General features: G+C 43.2%; 1 protein-coding gene across 11 annotated transcripts in view; it reads left to right on the forward strand.

The window, feature by feature from the left end:
- The first annotated feature begins 247 nt into the window (after positions 1 to 247).
- The window catches only part of LOC137847007 (chromodomain-helicase-DNA-binding protein 1-like), an 87,026-nt gene continuing 71,581 nt past the window's right edge, over positions 248 to 15,692 (forward strand). For 5 of the 11 annotated variants that reach the window (XM_068665200.1, XM_068665203.1, XM_068665199.1 and 2 more), the window contains exons 1-2: positions 249 to 733; positions 2,570 to 2,772. In XM_068665200.1, the coding sequence (XP_068521301.1) occupies positions 2,720 to 2,772 (53 nt within the window). In that variant the 5' untranslated portion in view covers positions 249 to 733; positions 2,570 to 2,719. Of the gene's footprint in view, positions 734 to 993; positions 1,136 to 1,161; positions 1,334 to 2,569; positions 2,773 to 15,692 lie in introns of those variants that run through there. The other 6 variants (XR_011090715.1, XM_068665193.1, XM_068665202.1 and 3 more) reach the window with 4 other exon arrangements.

Consider the following 15,692-nt stretch of genomic DNA (forward strand, 5'->3'; position numbering starts at 1 on the left):
TAGCAAAGACACTAAGTAGCATCCTAGTTTAATGCTGTCAGTGCTCTATCACTACTTGATAAGATTCTCCTAACTTCCTCTCTCAGTGTGGTCTAGGCTAGGTTCACTGCCACGCTGTGCTGGTCATGGGCACCCCCCAGGCTGGACCGCACCCTGCCCCCTCACATGGGAGTTGCAGAAGGCACCAGGAGCGGTACTGGTACCGACACTGGCCCCAGCGCTTGTTTGCTGCGGCAGGCAGATACCTGCTGCCCTCGGCTCAGCCAGTATCCGGTGCGGCAAGGAGGCCGCTTGCGCCCTTCCTGCCGCCATAACACGATGGTGCTATCCCCTCCCAGCCATTGCTCCTCCTCCTTGCTCTGTCCCAAGGCGCAGGACTGACATCACACCCAGGATTTCCATCTGACTGAGGGGAAGAGGAGGACGTTGAGCGGAGCGGCAGCGTGATGGCGATGGTCGGGAGGACTTAAGAAGCGGCGGCACAGCACAGCCCCTACTGTGTTTTCCCAGGCTCCTCCCTGCTTGGAGGGGGGGGGGGAGCGAGGGGTGGCTCTATTGTTCGAACCGGTGGGGGCTGCGGGCGAGCCCACTGTGCAGGGCTGTGAGGAGCCGGCGGTCCAGGCCCTGCGGCGGTCACCGGAGCAGTCTTCGGCTAAAGGTTACAGCACAAACCTCTTTGTGGAGCGTAGCTCTGTCTTGCGCTAGGGAGGCTGGCACGAACACACACACGCAGGTAGGTAGAGGTCTGTCATGGTTCCTTTCCCTCTCTCGTCTGGAGTTGTGCGGTAGCTTTCAAAGATGGATGGGGAGGTGGCTGGTACTGAGGACAGGGGGCTGGATACCTACTGCGGATCTGGGCTCCTGGGCCTGCTCGCTGTTATCCGACGGGGGAGGGAGCTGTGAGAGCCGAGGCAGCTAATTGGGGTTGAGGCTTTTTCACTGGTTCCTGTGGGGGGAGCCTGTGACGAACCGGCTGGTAGTGCGGCCTTCGCTCTTCTCCGCCCATGGGGGGCGCTGGGGGAAGTGAGCATGGAGGACTGCGGCGGCCTTGGTGACTCTACTAGGAGCAGCGCTTGCGCGGGGTGCACCACCAGCGGAGTGCTGTCTCCGGGGGCTGGAAGCGAACCCACGAGGGGTAGGGATGCAGCTCTGGCCTCGGCTTCTCTCGGGAATGCTTTGGGAGCGGTCGGTAACGGGAGGCTGCGAGAGCGTGGTCGGAGCACGGGGAGGATCGCTGCGGAGAAGGGAGCTGGCGACAAGGAAAGACTTTCGTGACGCTAAAAGGGTATCGCCAGGGATTCCGAGAGTACCAGACACGGAGGCAGGCAGCAAGGTGTTTGCCCCCTGGGAGCGGGAGGACAAACAGTGGGGAGCTGGGCCCCGTTGGACGCCAGCTGCTGGTTCTCGAGAAACCACTAAGCTGCTCGGCTCACCGCCGTTGGGGCCCTGGCCTCGCTTTGCGGCCGCTTTGGGGTTACAAGGCTTTTTCCTGTCACTTTTTCTTTCATCATTGTCTTTGTTTGATGGCTGGAGTGCCCTTTCTGTCCGAAATAGTGCCTGAGCACAGGGTTTTTTCCACCCCAGAATGAGATAGCCCTCGCCCCTATCGTAGGCTGTGGGTCGGGTTGTACTTAGAAGGGAGCAGTTCGAGGCAGGCAACTTGCAGATGAGCCACTAACTGCTTTCATGCCACTAAATCAGTGAGAGGCACAGCTCTTTAGCTGATTATCAGTGAGTTCATACTTGCACTACATTTAAAGTGAGTCTAAACTTTTTGTAGGTGTATCTGATGCTAGTGAACTGATTGAAGATGTTTGTGTATGTGAAATGACAGTCATTCCACCTGTGGGATCTTGTTTGCTTGGTGTAGTTGAGCTGTGTTTTTTTTTTTTGTTTGTTTGTTTGTTTTTTGTTTCTTTTTTGTTTTTAATAGGGACAGTCCTTATTTTCCAGCCTCTGTACTCAACTGGATGTAAGCATTATGTTTGTGTCTGGAAATGCTTCTGATATTTTTTGTGCATGAAATAATTTCACTTTTCAGATCTTAGCAGAGCATTAATATCTGTAGTCTATATTTATGCATTTGGGAGGCTTTTTTCCTTTAAAACTTAGATCTGGTTGTTCTTAAGATAGTACTATAGCAAAAATCATGCCACCTGGTATAATGCAGATACATGGTAAGCCACTCTTCTCAACCCAAAATACTTAAAAGAATAGCATTTTCAAAGCTGGTCTGTGGGCAGACCAGCAACTATTCTGCAGCTAGTGGTTTTGCAGAACTTGTAGTACAATCAATGAAAAGTTGCATAAAAGAACATATAATGGCTGGGACCTGGTAGTTTTTTGCCCAACTGCAAAAAAGGTCTTTCCTTCTGTGCATTTCATGTATTTCATTTAGTTATTTAATTTTTTCAGCGTAGTATAACAAAATATATTTTTCAGTTAAAATGTGAGATATACTCTTCTAGCATTGGTGTGATGGGACAGGTAATTTTCAGTATCTTTCAGTTGTAGCCATCAAATATTTCAAATTGTGTTTAAAATTGTGCATGTTGTTTTATTACTTTAGGTAATTTTGGGAAAAAACTTGAATGCATGCAAAGAACGGTTGAATAAACACATCACCTGGAAAACACAGAGTACCAGGAAGTGGATTCTTGACATCCACCTTGTAACCTGAGTGACTTCTATTTATCTTTTAAACTTCTTAATATTTACAATGAATGGGCACAGTGATGAAGAACGTGTAAGAAACAGTAGTGGAGAGTCAAGGTAAGCACTTTGTCGTTTCAGTCCCTGGTTGTGTATTTTGTTTAATAGAACTGCTTTACCTTTTAATTTTGTGCCAAAACTTCCTAGTGAGCAAGCAGGCCATGTTTAGGAGGACTGGCTATGCTTTTTTTTTTTTTTATGTCTGCTTAATCTGCTTGTTAGTTTCATATAGTTTTGTTTAATAACTGTAATAATCATGGATATACCTTACAGAATAGAACTTAACTAGTATTAAAACTGTATCAGCGTTACTCTTTTTTTTCCTCAAAAGTTGCCGTAAGTGTTAAAAGCTGAAACAGATTGGATTGAAATGTTAAAATAAGACTCCATGTCTATGAAGTGCAGGGCATGCATGCATAGTATATGCTGTATAAGCTCTGAACTGGACTATCTCTAAAGCTGGAACAATGAGCTGTTAATTCTAGCTTTTGATATGTGCTACTTTATGAGGCTTCCTTCTTTGTTGAGCTGTGAAAGCAGTATAATGGAAAGTGTTAAATTCATGGTTGGTTTCCCAAATGGAAGTACAACTTTCCCAACTGTTTTCCTAATTAAAAAAAAAAAATAATTAAAAAAAAAAAAATCTATTCACTATGTAGCATAGTGAGTAATGGGGTGGGAAGATGGGGAAGAGAGAAATGTTTAGCTGATATTAGGTGCAAATCTCTAGGAAATTTATGAGCAGTAAAATTAAAGAAACTTTTGACAACTCTTGTGTATTCTTTTGATGACATTATTCTTGTTATACCTAGGAATATTCTAGAAAGATAATAAACTTTGGATCTTGTGAATAATTTGTAAACTCTAATTTATTTTAAATAAAGATCTCTCCTTCCAGTAAAGATGGTACTTGTCTAATTAGCAAACAAATTTATTTCTACTAAGTGGGAAAACATTCCCAGTTACATAAAACAAATAAACAAAACAAGCTTTGTCAGTTGAGTAGAGGAATATGAACAAAATAGAAGTGTGAATAAAGCTAATCTTCTGAACTTTTAGAGAATTATAAATAAGACCTTCAACAAACATTAATTTTTTGGGGACAACTCTGACCTTGTATTTATGAAAGGTTTTACTACTTGAAAAAAGCCACCTAGCTAAAAAAATAATGTAGGAAAATTACTTCATATCAAGCTATGACCACTTTGATATAAAAATACCGGTATATCAAAGTTATTTAAAAGCTGTAGCAATTCTCATAAGACTAAACTAAATAAATATCATTAAAGCTTCCTGAACAATTTTATTAAAAGTAAATATCAGCAAATTACTTGGAACTTGATAGTTGCTGGTGAATTGAGACTTTGTTCTGTGTTTTAAATGTGCTGTTGAGCTATTTTAAAACTTTTTTTTTTTTAAAAAAAAAAAAATGTTAAAACTTTTTTTCCCTAGTTTTTTATTAATCATTAACCCTGTAGCCTACTGAATTCACAGGCAGATGTCAGAAAGCATATTTGCATGTTTACCATTTGCAATCAGGAAACTCTGTACATGAAGAGTGAAATTTCCTGTTTTAAAGAATTGAGCCAATTTATGTTATTAAAATAACTATTATAAAAGGAGTTTACATTGTTTTAAAGAAACTCTTATAATGAATTGCAGAAGTTGTGGAAAGCTTGTAGTATTCTCAGCAATAGGAGGGCTAGAGAAGGGGCTAATTGGAAACCTTAGATTATATATAAACGGCCAGCACTGTGGTAAGGAACTGTAGCTGTCTTCCATTCCCTGTGACTGGCAGTGAAAAGGCATTTCTGAAGCATGTGGGAAAGGAAAGGGCAATTTGCCATGCTCCTGTGCTCCTTTCCACTCTTGAATCTCTTCATTTGTTTGGTAGATGACCAGAAATCTTTCCATTGCTGCAGATGCTGAGCCTGAAGTTTTGTTTTGCTACAAGTAGAAGTGAATCTCTTGTATTTTCACAGTTGAATAATTGTTGCACTGTTTGGACTTTCCTTGGCCATGTTAGCAACCTCTGAAGTTATAAGTATGTGCTAGTACCAGGCATGGCAAAGATTGTGAACTGACAAACACTAAACTAATCTTGCTGCTTGATGTTAGAATTTGTGTAATAATTACAGTGGAATCTACTCTTCAGCTTTTTCTTTATTATAAATCACTGTTTTGGATTGTTTTTAGTAGTTCTAGGTGAAATATCACAGATAATGTTCATCTGGATAGCAAGTAAATATAAGCAGAAAACTTAAAAGTTTCTCAGAGTATTGCTATTAAAGTTAAGCAAAGTGTTTTTGTGTATGTTCTTGAAAGCATTCTGTTGCAAACTTGAATAGGAGTAAATACATATTAGTTACCTAGTAATAAGAACAGGGAATGCAGAAGTGAAACGTTGAATAGCAATCTGACTTCCCATCTCTTTGATTCTCCTATGTTTCCTGTAGAACAAGACATGGAGCGCTTGAGCAGACCTACTCTGTAGGTAAAAAGGAGTATACTCAGTACACCCCATTTGGAAAGTAGCTGGCTGGGGTGCATTGTACTTCCTTTTTTTAGTAAGCAGAAAGTGGTTTCTTGCACCAAATATCCTTATCATCGTTTACATTCTTGAAAGCTGATGTTACGACAGTGCAGTAATTTCTGTGGATTTAATTTGCTTTGTTGATTTCTGTGGACCACAAAAGACAGTTAAGTAAAACCAGCTCTTTGTCAGCAGGCTTGAATTTGCTGTATGAACTCATACCTTCCACAGAAGATTAAAAGGATAAATTGAAAGCTACTACTCTAGGATCCTGCTTTCAAGAAAACATGAGCATACTTACAGAAGTATTCTTATCTATTGGTTTCTTTTTGGTAGATGTCTGATAGGAAATAATAATAAAAATTAAAAACTGTGCATGTATATAGAGGAAAAAAGTGTACATGTATAGAGAATTGTATTGTGTTTATGTGGCAAGGTGTTGGTAGCAGGGTGCTGCTGGGGTGGTCTCTGAGAAGAGACTGGGGCTGTCCCTGTGTTGGACAAAGCCAGTCCCAGCTGGCTTGGCAATGGAACCATTTTTCCTGGTTTCTCACTATCCTACTTAAATTTTAATTGGCAGTAAACTACATTAATTTTCACTGAGTTGAGACTGTTTTGCTCATGACAGTGATTGGTAAGTGATCTCTGTGTCTGTATCTTGACCCACAAGCTCTTCCATCTTATTTTCTCACCCTGCCCTGTTGAGGAGGGGGGAGTAAGAGAGTGGCTGGGTGGAGGTCTGGCAGACAGCCAAGCTTAACCCACCATCACAAGAGTATATACCTTAAAGTATGGATATATCTGTATATTTTAATGCAGAAGACTCCTGAGATCAGAAAAAATACCTGAAAGGTGAAGGAAACTGTACATAGAACTTAATGTGAAGGGCTAGTGGATGAAGCAAGCTCTTTGCTTTTGTTAGTAATAGTCTTCTCTTTGATTAGCAAGTTGTGATTTTTACCAAGAAAATTTGTCATGGAATTAAACATTATCAGATATGTGGGTCTAAGTTTAAAAAAAATAAAAATAAAATAAAAATCGCTTCTCTTCATCTTACAGTTCAGACAGAATATTCATCAAAAAAAAACCACACAAGTATTTCTGTTTAGAACCTTTTCCTGTTAAAAGAATAAATTCTAAATTGATGATACAGCTTTCATTGTGCATGTAGACTCTAGTTTGGCTTTGGGATTCCTGCTGATTTTTTTCAGTTCCCAAATGTTGGGATGCATCACTGAGCTTAGAAGAGGTGATCCTTGAATATTAACCAGCTTTCTTGGGGCCCCTCTTCCCCCCCCCAGGGCATTATTACATGGGACTCTACTGTAATAAATGGCTCAGTCTTCAAAATAGGACTATCATCAAAGTTTACAACTTATTAAAGGACTAGAGGTAAGCAAACAGTGCTGGGTGCGCTGGAAGTCTCTGTTCCACCAAGACGCATACCAGTTACATCAAGCAGCTGTTTTTTATGCTCCTAGGCTAATACATATTCATTACTACTTCTAAAAAAAAAAAAAACAAACAGGGTTATTATAATTAGTTTCTGGAATCTGAACCCTCCTACTGGCGCATGCGTATCAGTCTCTGGTGGTCCCTCTGGGGGTCTCTCGTGCTGAAGGCTCATAGTCTTCCTTCCTCTTGTCCTTCTCCTTTGTCCAACTTGGCTGTATGTCAGAGACTTGTGCAGCGTCCTCTGCAAGCTTTGTCTTTTAGTTGTTCTTCAGCTCTCCCCGTCTCCTTAATCTCCCGGCCAGATATCAGAGACTTGCATAGTGTCCCATGCAATAGTCATAATAGTTAGCAGTTATTCTGAAACCCCCCCAGATATCAGAGACTTCAAGGAAAAGCCTACAAATACATTTCCCTTCAAGCTCTCTATTGACACGACTTGCTAAAACATTCCTTTGCAAGATACAAGAACTATATACGTTAACCACTCTGTTTTTCTTAGACTTGTGGTTATACAAGGGTATGTAAGACAGAAGGTCACATTCATCATACCATGCGGCCCTAGCACTGTTCCATACTGACACAAATCACATAAACATATTTCACACTACCAAGCGGATCCCTGAAGAGGCCAAAGTCTGCTCTCCCAAAGTCCAGGGTAGCGAGCTGTGCACCCTCCTCTCTGCCCTAAGGGTCTTGAACTCCACCATTTCATGGTCACTGCAGCCAAGGCTGCCCTTGAGTTTCACATTCTGCACCAGCATCTCCTTGTTGGTGAGAATGAGGTCCAGCATAGCACCTCTCCTTGTTGGCTCCTCTATCCCTTGGAGAAGGAAGTTATTGGTGCATTCCAGGAACCTCCTGGATTGCCTATGCCCTGCTGTGCTGTCCCTCTCAACAGTTATCAGGGTGATTGAAGGGTTAGCATCAAAATCACTGAGGTTTAATCTGAATTAAATCTGTGATGGTTTTACCCAAATGGGCATCTGAACTCCACCACAACTTCCACCAGATCACCTGCTCCTGCATGGGCTCCTTTCCATGGACTATAGGTCTGGTCTGGAGTCTGCTCCGGAGGGTGTTCTCCATAGGCCACAGCCTCCTTCAGGTCAGATCTACCTGCTCCCCTGTGGGCTCCCTCCATGGGCTGCAGTGTGGAGATCTTCTCTGCCATGGTGCCCGTGGGCTGCAGGGGGACAACCTGCTCCACCATGGTCCTCTGCACAGGCAGCAGGGGAACTTCAGCTCTGGTGCCTGGAGCACCTCCTCCCCCTCCTTTACTGACCTTGGTGTCTGTAAGGCTGTTTCTCACTCCTCATTTTCCCAGCTGCTGTGTTGCATCTTCCCCCCCCCCCCCCCCCCCCCCCTTCTTAAATTTGCTCTCACAGAGACAGAAAGAGCATTGCTTACTGGATCGGTTCTGGCTAGCAGCAGGTCCCTTTTGGAGCCATCTGAAACTGGCCCTTATGTAACATTGGGCAGCTTCTGGACTCTTCTTACAGAGGCCACCCCTGCAGCCCTATGCTACGAAAATCTTGCTGTATAAACCCAATACGTTACTCATGTGGTAGAGTCTTATAGGTAATTCCCTGACAGGATTTAGAGACTTATATGCTTTTTTAATAACTAAAGCTTGCTAAATGTGTCTGTGTTAGGGAAAAAGTGTCTTTTTGTTTGGTTTTTACTTCTTAGTAGTGTGCCAGTTGTTTTGTGTTTGCAGTAAAATGGGGGGAGACTGGGTGGAGGGAGTATTCATGAAAGAAAACCAGAATCCATTAGCTAAAATATTGTAGCTAAAAGGTTGGTTATATTTGAGTCCTGAGGCAAGGTGAATCTGGGCCATTCTTAGGTTATACTGAGAAGTAATGACTCCTTGTTAAATTTCTACTAGGTCGGCACTAGTCAAGTGAACCAAAGGGAAAAAAAAAAGGCCAAGTAAAGATACATCTCAGAGAAGTTGCATCCACAAATGCCAAGTGCCAGAAAAGGATGGGTGGATAGTGAATTGACGTGGTATATCAAATTGCTAGTAGCTGTGTTGAAAAGACTTTGAAATTGAAAACTTACTACGGTAGTTCTTCAGTAAGATGTAATTTTCAAAACCCTAGTTTTTATTTTGGATACTGCTTAAGATACATGACTAGAATCCTGCAGACAAACTTCTTTTTCTGTTTTTGGGGGGGATTTTTTTTTTATTCTCCTCTTTAGATAACACTTCTTTTTTTGTTCCAAGTAAGTCTTGGCATATTTTTGAGACATTTTTTGGTTTTAGAAAATTAGATAGGTCTGTGTTTTTTTATCATTGCTGCTTTCTTACAAGTATTATTTGAAAAACAAATAAAACATTACTTTATTTCAGAAGTTGATGATGCAAATTGGTATTCTGACCGATGCCAATCTGAAACTGTTCCTTATGAGAGGTTAATAAGAACAAAACAAAAAAAAAATCTTTTTCTTTCGTTTGTTCATTCTAATGCGTAAGTAGTTACCTTTTAAAGAAGAAGAAATGAATCTTAGGCTGAAAATTTCCATTCAACTTCTGTTTGAATAGGTAAGTAGTTTTGATAGACAGTAATTGGTTGTTTTTTGTGGTGCTGTTACAAAGTTTACTTTTAATGGCTGCAGAATTCAAATAGCTTGATAAGGGAATAAGTTTTCCATTTTATAGGTGTGTGTGTGTATGGATGGAGGGGTGTGTGTATATATCTATGTGTTTCCCCTAGGCTTAAGAAAAAATAATCTCTGTGAGACAGCAGAGAGTGTGATTAAACTGAGTACCTTGTTCTTAAGACTTTTCATGACACCTACGTTCCTGTAAAATCATTTGAAATTGCAATATACTAGTAATTAGTTCTTTTTTTAAAAAAAATCTTATAAAGTTGAATGTCATAGCTTGAAATGCTGACAAATCAGCTTTACACTTTGTGAAAGAAGATTGTTATTAGGAATTAAGAAAAAGATAATTTCTTTGAAGGTAAAACAAGGACACAGTCTGCACTTGGAAATATGAGACAGCTAGTGTTTTGCCTTGGCATAAACTTCTATTCTAGTTCTTAGACTGCAGTGATCTCAGTGGTAGAAAGAAAAATGTATATGTTCTCTATGATGTTTGGAAAAGGGTGGGTTTGTTTGTTTTATGCTGAAAACTGAGTACCCTGTAGCATTTCCTGTAGAGTGTGTTTTGCCTTGCATTCCTAATCACTGTTATTGTTGGTCCATTAAATTTCTTAGAGGAAAGTCATTTGATAAAGAGATTATTGTGGATATTGGGGTTTTAAGTACTGCGTGTCATGCAGTGCTGCTTGTACAGTCTCAGCAATCCATAGTGTATCTTCAATGTAAAATGTGCTCATATATTGCTCTACTTCCTATGTCCTCTGTGAATACAAACTTTTGATTTTGGGATTATAATACTGTCTTTGTAGGGGTTATGCCTCCAAGCCTAAATTCTACTGAAACAGACTCTGCAGTAAGAACACATGACATTAAATGTGTGCTGGTAGTCCTCAGAGCCATCCATAGCTGGTTATCCTTTAGCCAGTGAATAAGCAAGTTTTTCTAAGCTTCATTAAAAATGAAGTCACAGCTATTATTAATCTTGTCTATTTTTCGTGTGCTGTAGTTACCTAAAGACCTCTGGGAATGTGGTACACATGAGAGTGCACAGGCAGGAAGTTTAGTGTAGTTGGATGCATCTGCATTGCTTTGGGTGACTAGAGTTCAAGTAAGCTCTATGCAGTATGTACTAGTCTTCTGTGCTTGAACTCCAATAGGTATTTTTTTATCAGTAAATTTGAAACTTTTTAAATCATGTATTGTTCTCCTTAGTACTGCTACGGAGGGGAAAGGTATGAGAAGGAGGACACTGATAGTAAAAGTCAATAATTTTAAAAAGGGTAGAAAGGAGGACCCAGGGAACTACAAACCGGTGAGCCTCACCTCTGTGCCTGGCAAGATCATGGAACAGGCCCTCCTGGAAGCAATGTCAAGGCACATACAAGACAAAGGGGTGATCCAAGACAGCCAGCATGGCTTCACAAAGGGTAAATTGTGCCTGACCAACCTGGTGGTCTTCTATGATGCATCAGTTGACAAGGGAAAACCGACTGATGTCATCTACTTGGACTTCTGCAAGGCCTTTGACACGGTCCCACATGACATCCTGATCTCCAAATTGGAGAGAGATGGACTTGATGGGTGGACCATTCAGCGGATAAGGACTTGGCTTGACTTGTCTTGGCTCTCTGTCCAGGTGGAGGCCAGTGATGAGTGGTGTACCTCAGAGGTCTGTCCTGGGACTGGTATTGTTTAATCTTTATCAGTAACATAGACAATGGGATTGAGTGCACCCTCAGCAAGTTTGCAGATGACACCAAGCTGAGTGGTGCAGTTGATATCAAAGAAGGAAGGGATACCATTCAAAGGGACCTGGTCAAGCTTGAGAAACGGGCACACATGAACCAAATGAGGTTCAACAAGTCCAAGTGCAAGGTGCTGCACCTGGCTCAGGGCAATCCCAGACAGGAGTACAGACTGGCTGGAGAACTCATTGAGAGCAGCCCTGCAGAGAAGGACTTGGGAGTTCTATTGGATTAAAAGCTTGACATGAGCCAGCTGTGTACATTGGCAGCCCAGAAGGCCAACTGCATCCTGGGCTGCATCAACAGCGGTCGAGGGAGGTGATTGTCCCCCTCTACTCTGTCCTGGTAAGGCCCCAGAGTACTGCATCCAGGTCTGGGGCCCCCAGCACAAGAAGGATGTGGACCTGTTAGAGCAGGTCCAGAAGAGGGCCATGAAGATGATCAAGGGGCTGAAGCACCTCTCCTATGAAGAAAGACTTGAGAGTTGAGGCTGTTCAGCCTGGAGAAAAGAAGGCTCAGGGGTGACCTCATTACAACCTTTCAGTACTTAAAGGGGACTTACAAAAAAGAAACACAGATGGAGAGTGACTCTTCGCTCAATCAGATAATGACAGGACAAGGGGGAATGGTTTTAAACTAAAAGAGGGGAGATTTAGATTAGAGGTTAGGAGGAAATTCTTTACTCAGAGGGTGGTGAGGCACTGGAACAGGTTGCCCAGAGAGGTTGTGGATGCCTGTCCATGGAGGTGTTCAAGACCAGGTTAGATGAGGCCCTGAGCAACCTGATCTAGCAGGTGACATCGCTGCCTATGGCAGGGGTGTTGGAACTAGATGATCTTTAAGGTCCCTTCCAACCCTAGCCATTCTATGATCCAATGTTTTTATGAATAATTGGCTTTTGAACTGGTGTCAGTGACAGGGGTTTGGTTCTTTGAACATGGAACCCCTTTTGAAGATCAGCAGCTGCTTGGGATACATGGGATCTGCCTTGCTAAGAGGAACAAAAACTGAGGCATCCTATTTCCCAGTAGGATGGCTGACCTCATGAGGACTTTAAACTAGTAATGACGGGGGAGGGAGAGGGTTACCAGCAGCCCTGTGAGGGAGCAATGGACAGGGTTACTGAACAGAGGGCATGGGGTGATGTGACAGAGGGATCACAAAATGGGGCTTAAGCAGAGTCACCTTCGGCATTTGTAGGTTAACACAGAAATGCCTACAAGGTGCTGTTATATAAAAATCTCCCCAAACCTCCAAACCTTTCTAGGAACCAGATATGCTGCAGTTCCCCTCTTAAGTGCCTGTATACTAATGCATGTGGTAAGGGAAATAAACGTGATGAGCTAGAAGTCTGTGTGCAGTTGCAGGGCTATGATCTTGTTGAGATCAGGGAGACATGGTAGGATGGTTCTCACGACTGAAGTGTTGCAAAGAAAGGATACACTCTCTTTAGGAAGGACAGGCTGGGGAGAATGAGGAGAGGGAGTTGCCCTCTATGTGAGAGAGTAGCTGGAGCGCATGGAGCTCTGTCTCAGGATGGATGAGTAGTAAACTGACAGTTTATGGTTTAGGATTAAAGGGAGGAATGGATTAGGTAACATTATAGTGGGGATCTACTATAGGACACCTGACCAGGAACACTAAGCAGATGAGGCCCTCTACAGACAGATAGGAGCAACCTCACCTTCACAAGTGCTGGTCCTTGTGGGGGGACTTCAAACATTCTGACATCTGTTGGAGGGACAACACAGCAGGGCATGAGCAATCAAAGAAGTTCATGGAATGGATTGATGATAACTTCCTTCTACAAATGATAGAGGGGCAGATGAGGAGAGCTGCTCTGCTGGACCTTGATCTCACCAACAGTTCTTTCCGGGGTTAAATGTCACCATAAGACTTGCTTTTTGAGGCCCAGGATAGTGTTCTGGGCGGTGGTGTGGGGCATGGAATATGTTTCCAGCCATCCAGTGGTTGCTTTCACCACTGTATGTGGTGCTTGCCATTGCGGGTTTGAGGGAGTGATGTAATCAGTCTGCCAGGCCTCTCCATATTTATATTTCAGCCATCATCCTCCATACCACAGAGGCTTTGACCATTTGGCTTGCTTGACTGCAGCATGTTTCACAGTCATGAATAACCTGTGCTATAGTGTCCATGGTCAGATCCACCCCTCGATCACGAGCCCATTTGCATGTTGCATCTCTGCCTTGATGGCCTGAGGTGTCATGGGCCCATCGGGCTATAAATAATTCACCCTTATGTCGCCAGTCCAGGTCCACTTGAGCCACTTCAATCTTAGCAGCCTGATCCACCTGCTGGTTGTTTTGATGTTCTTCAGTGGCCTGACTCTTGGGCATGTGAGCATCTACATGGTGTACTTTTACAGGTAGTTTCTCTGCTCAGACAGCAATATCTTTTCACTGTGTGGCTACCCAGATGGGTTAGTCAATGTGCTGCCAGTTGTTTTACTTCCATTGCTGTAACCACCCCCACAGGGCATTTGCCGTCATCCATAAATCAGTATAGAGATAGAGAACTGGCTGCTTTTCTCGTTCAGCAATATCTAAAGCTAGCTGGATGGCCTTCACTTCTGCAAATTGGCTTGATTCACCTTCTTCTTTAGCAGTTTCTGCAGCTTGTCGTGTAGGACGAGTTGCAGCCTTCCACCTCCGATGCTTTCCCACAATATGACAGGACCCATCAGTGAACAGGGCATATTGCTTCTTGTTTTCTGGTAGCTTTTTATACAGTGGGGCTTCTTCAGCACATCACCTCCTCCTCTGGTGATATTTTGAAAACTTTGCCTTCTGGCCAGTCCACAGTCACTTCCAAGATTCCTGGGAGTCTGGGGTTTCCTATTTGAGCCTGTTGTGTAATCAGTGTAATGCACTTTCCACACATGAGGGAACTGATGTTATGTTGGGTGAGGACCCTCCCTTTGAACATCCAGCCCAGCACTGGCAGTTGGGGTTCCAAGAGGAGCTGTGCTTCAGTACCAACCACTTCTGAAGCAGCTGGAACTCTTATATGCTGCCAATATCTCTTCTTTGGTTGGAGTATAGCGGGTCTCGGATCCTCTGTATCCCCGACTCTGTAACCCTAGGGGTTGACCTTGAGTCTCGTCATGCTCTTTCTGCCAGACAATCCAGGTGGAGTCATCCTCCCCAGCTGCAGTGTAGAGTACTTTTTTTCTTTTTTTTTTTTCTTTACACCTTGTTCTGCACAGACTGGCCCAAGGGCAGCTGCATGAACTGTCTCCCATTTAATTTGTTCAAAGGCTTGTCATTGCTCAGGGCCTCATTTGAAATTGTTCTTCTGGGTCATTTGATAGAGAGGGCTTATAATCAGACTGTAGTTTATTATATGCATTTTTTTCCTAAGAAAAATGGATCTCCTGTGCAGGTCTCTTGACTTTAATCTGTTTGAAGGCAAAACCAGATTCCAGAAGGATTTGGAGTATTCTCTTCCCTTTCTGAAAAACTTCCCCTGCTGTGTCACCCCAAACGATGTCATCGATGTACTGCAGGTGTTCAGGAGCTTCCCCCTGTTCCAGCGCAGACTGGATCAGTCCATGGCAAATGGTAGGGCTGTGTTTCCACCCCATGGGGCATTCAATTCCAAGTATATTGGACTCCCCTCCAAGTGAAAGCAAACTGTGGCCTGCACTCTGCTGCTAAAGGGATGGAGAAAAATGCATTAGCAATATCAATTGTGGCATACTACTTGGCTGCCTTTGACTCCAGTTCATACTAGAGTTCTAGCATGTCTGGCACAGCAGCCTGCAGTGATGGCGTGATTTTATTCAGGCCACAATAGTCTGCTGTTAGTCTCCACTCACCATTAGACTTTCGCACTGGCCATATGGGACTATTAAAAGGTGAATGAGTGTGAGTCTTGCTGATCACTCCTGGGCTCTCCAGTTGATGAACGAGCTTATGGATGGGAATCAGGGAGTCTTGGTTTGTATGATATTGCTGCTGCTGCACCATTGTGGTAGCAATTGGCATCTGCTGTTCTTTGACCCTCAGCAATCCCACAACAGAAGGGTCCTCTGAGAGACTGGGTAAGGTAGATAGCTGTTTAATCTTCTTTGTCTCCAAGGCAACTATGCCAAAAGCCTACCGGAACCCTTTTGGGTCCTTGAAGTACCCTCTCCGGAGGTTAGTGTATGTTAAGAATGCACAGAGCCTCCAGACCAGTAGCAGTGCTTTTGCCACTCATTCCCAGTTATTCTCGCTTCAGCCTGCAGTACAGTTAGCTGTTGGGATCTCCCTGTGACTCCAGAAATACAAATAGGTTCTGCCCCTTTATAGCTTGGCATTAGGATGCACAGTGAGTTGGTGTCCACTAGAACCTTCAACTCCTGTGTGTTTTATCATAGAATCATAGAATATCCTGAGTTGGAAGGGACCCTTAAGGATCATCAAGTCCAACTCTTGACACCGCACAGGTCTACCCAAAAGTTCAGACCATGTGACTAAGTGCACAGTCCAATCTCTTCTTAAATTCAGTCAGGCTCGGTGCAGTGACCACTTCCCTGGGGAGCCTGTTCCAGTGTGCAACCACCCTCTCTGTGAAGAACCCCCTCCTGATGTCAAGCCTAAATTTCCCCTGCCTCAGCTTAACCCCGTTCC

This window comes from Anas acuta, chromosome W (assembly GCF_963932015.1).
Source record: "Anas acuta chromosome W, bAnaAcu1.1, whole genome shotgun sequence".
NCBI classification, from domain to species: Eukaryota; Metazoa; Chordata; class Aves; order Anseriformes; family Anatidae; genus Anas; species Anas acuta.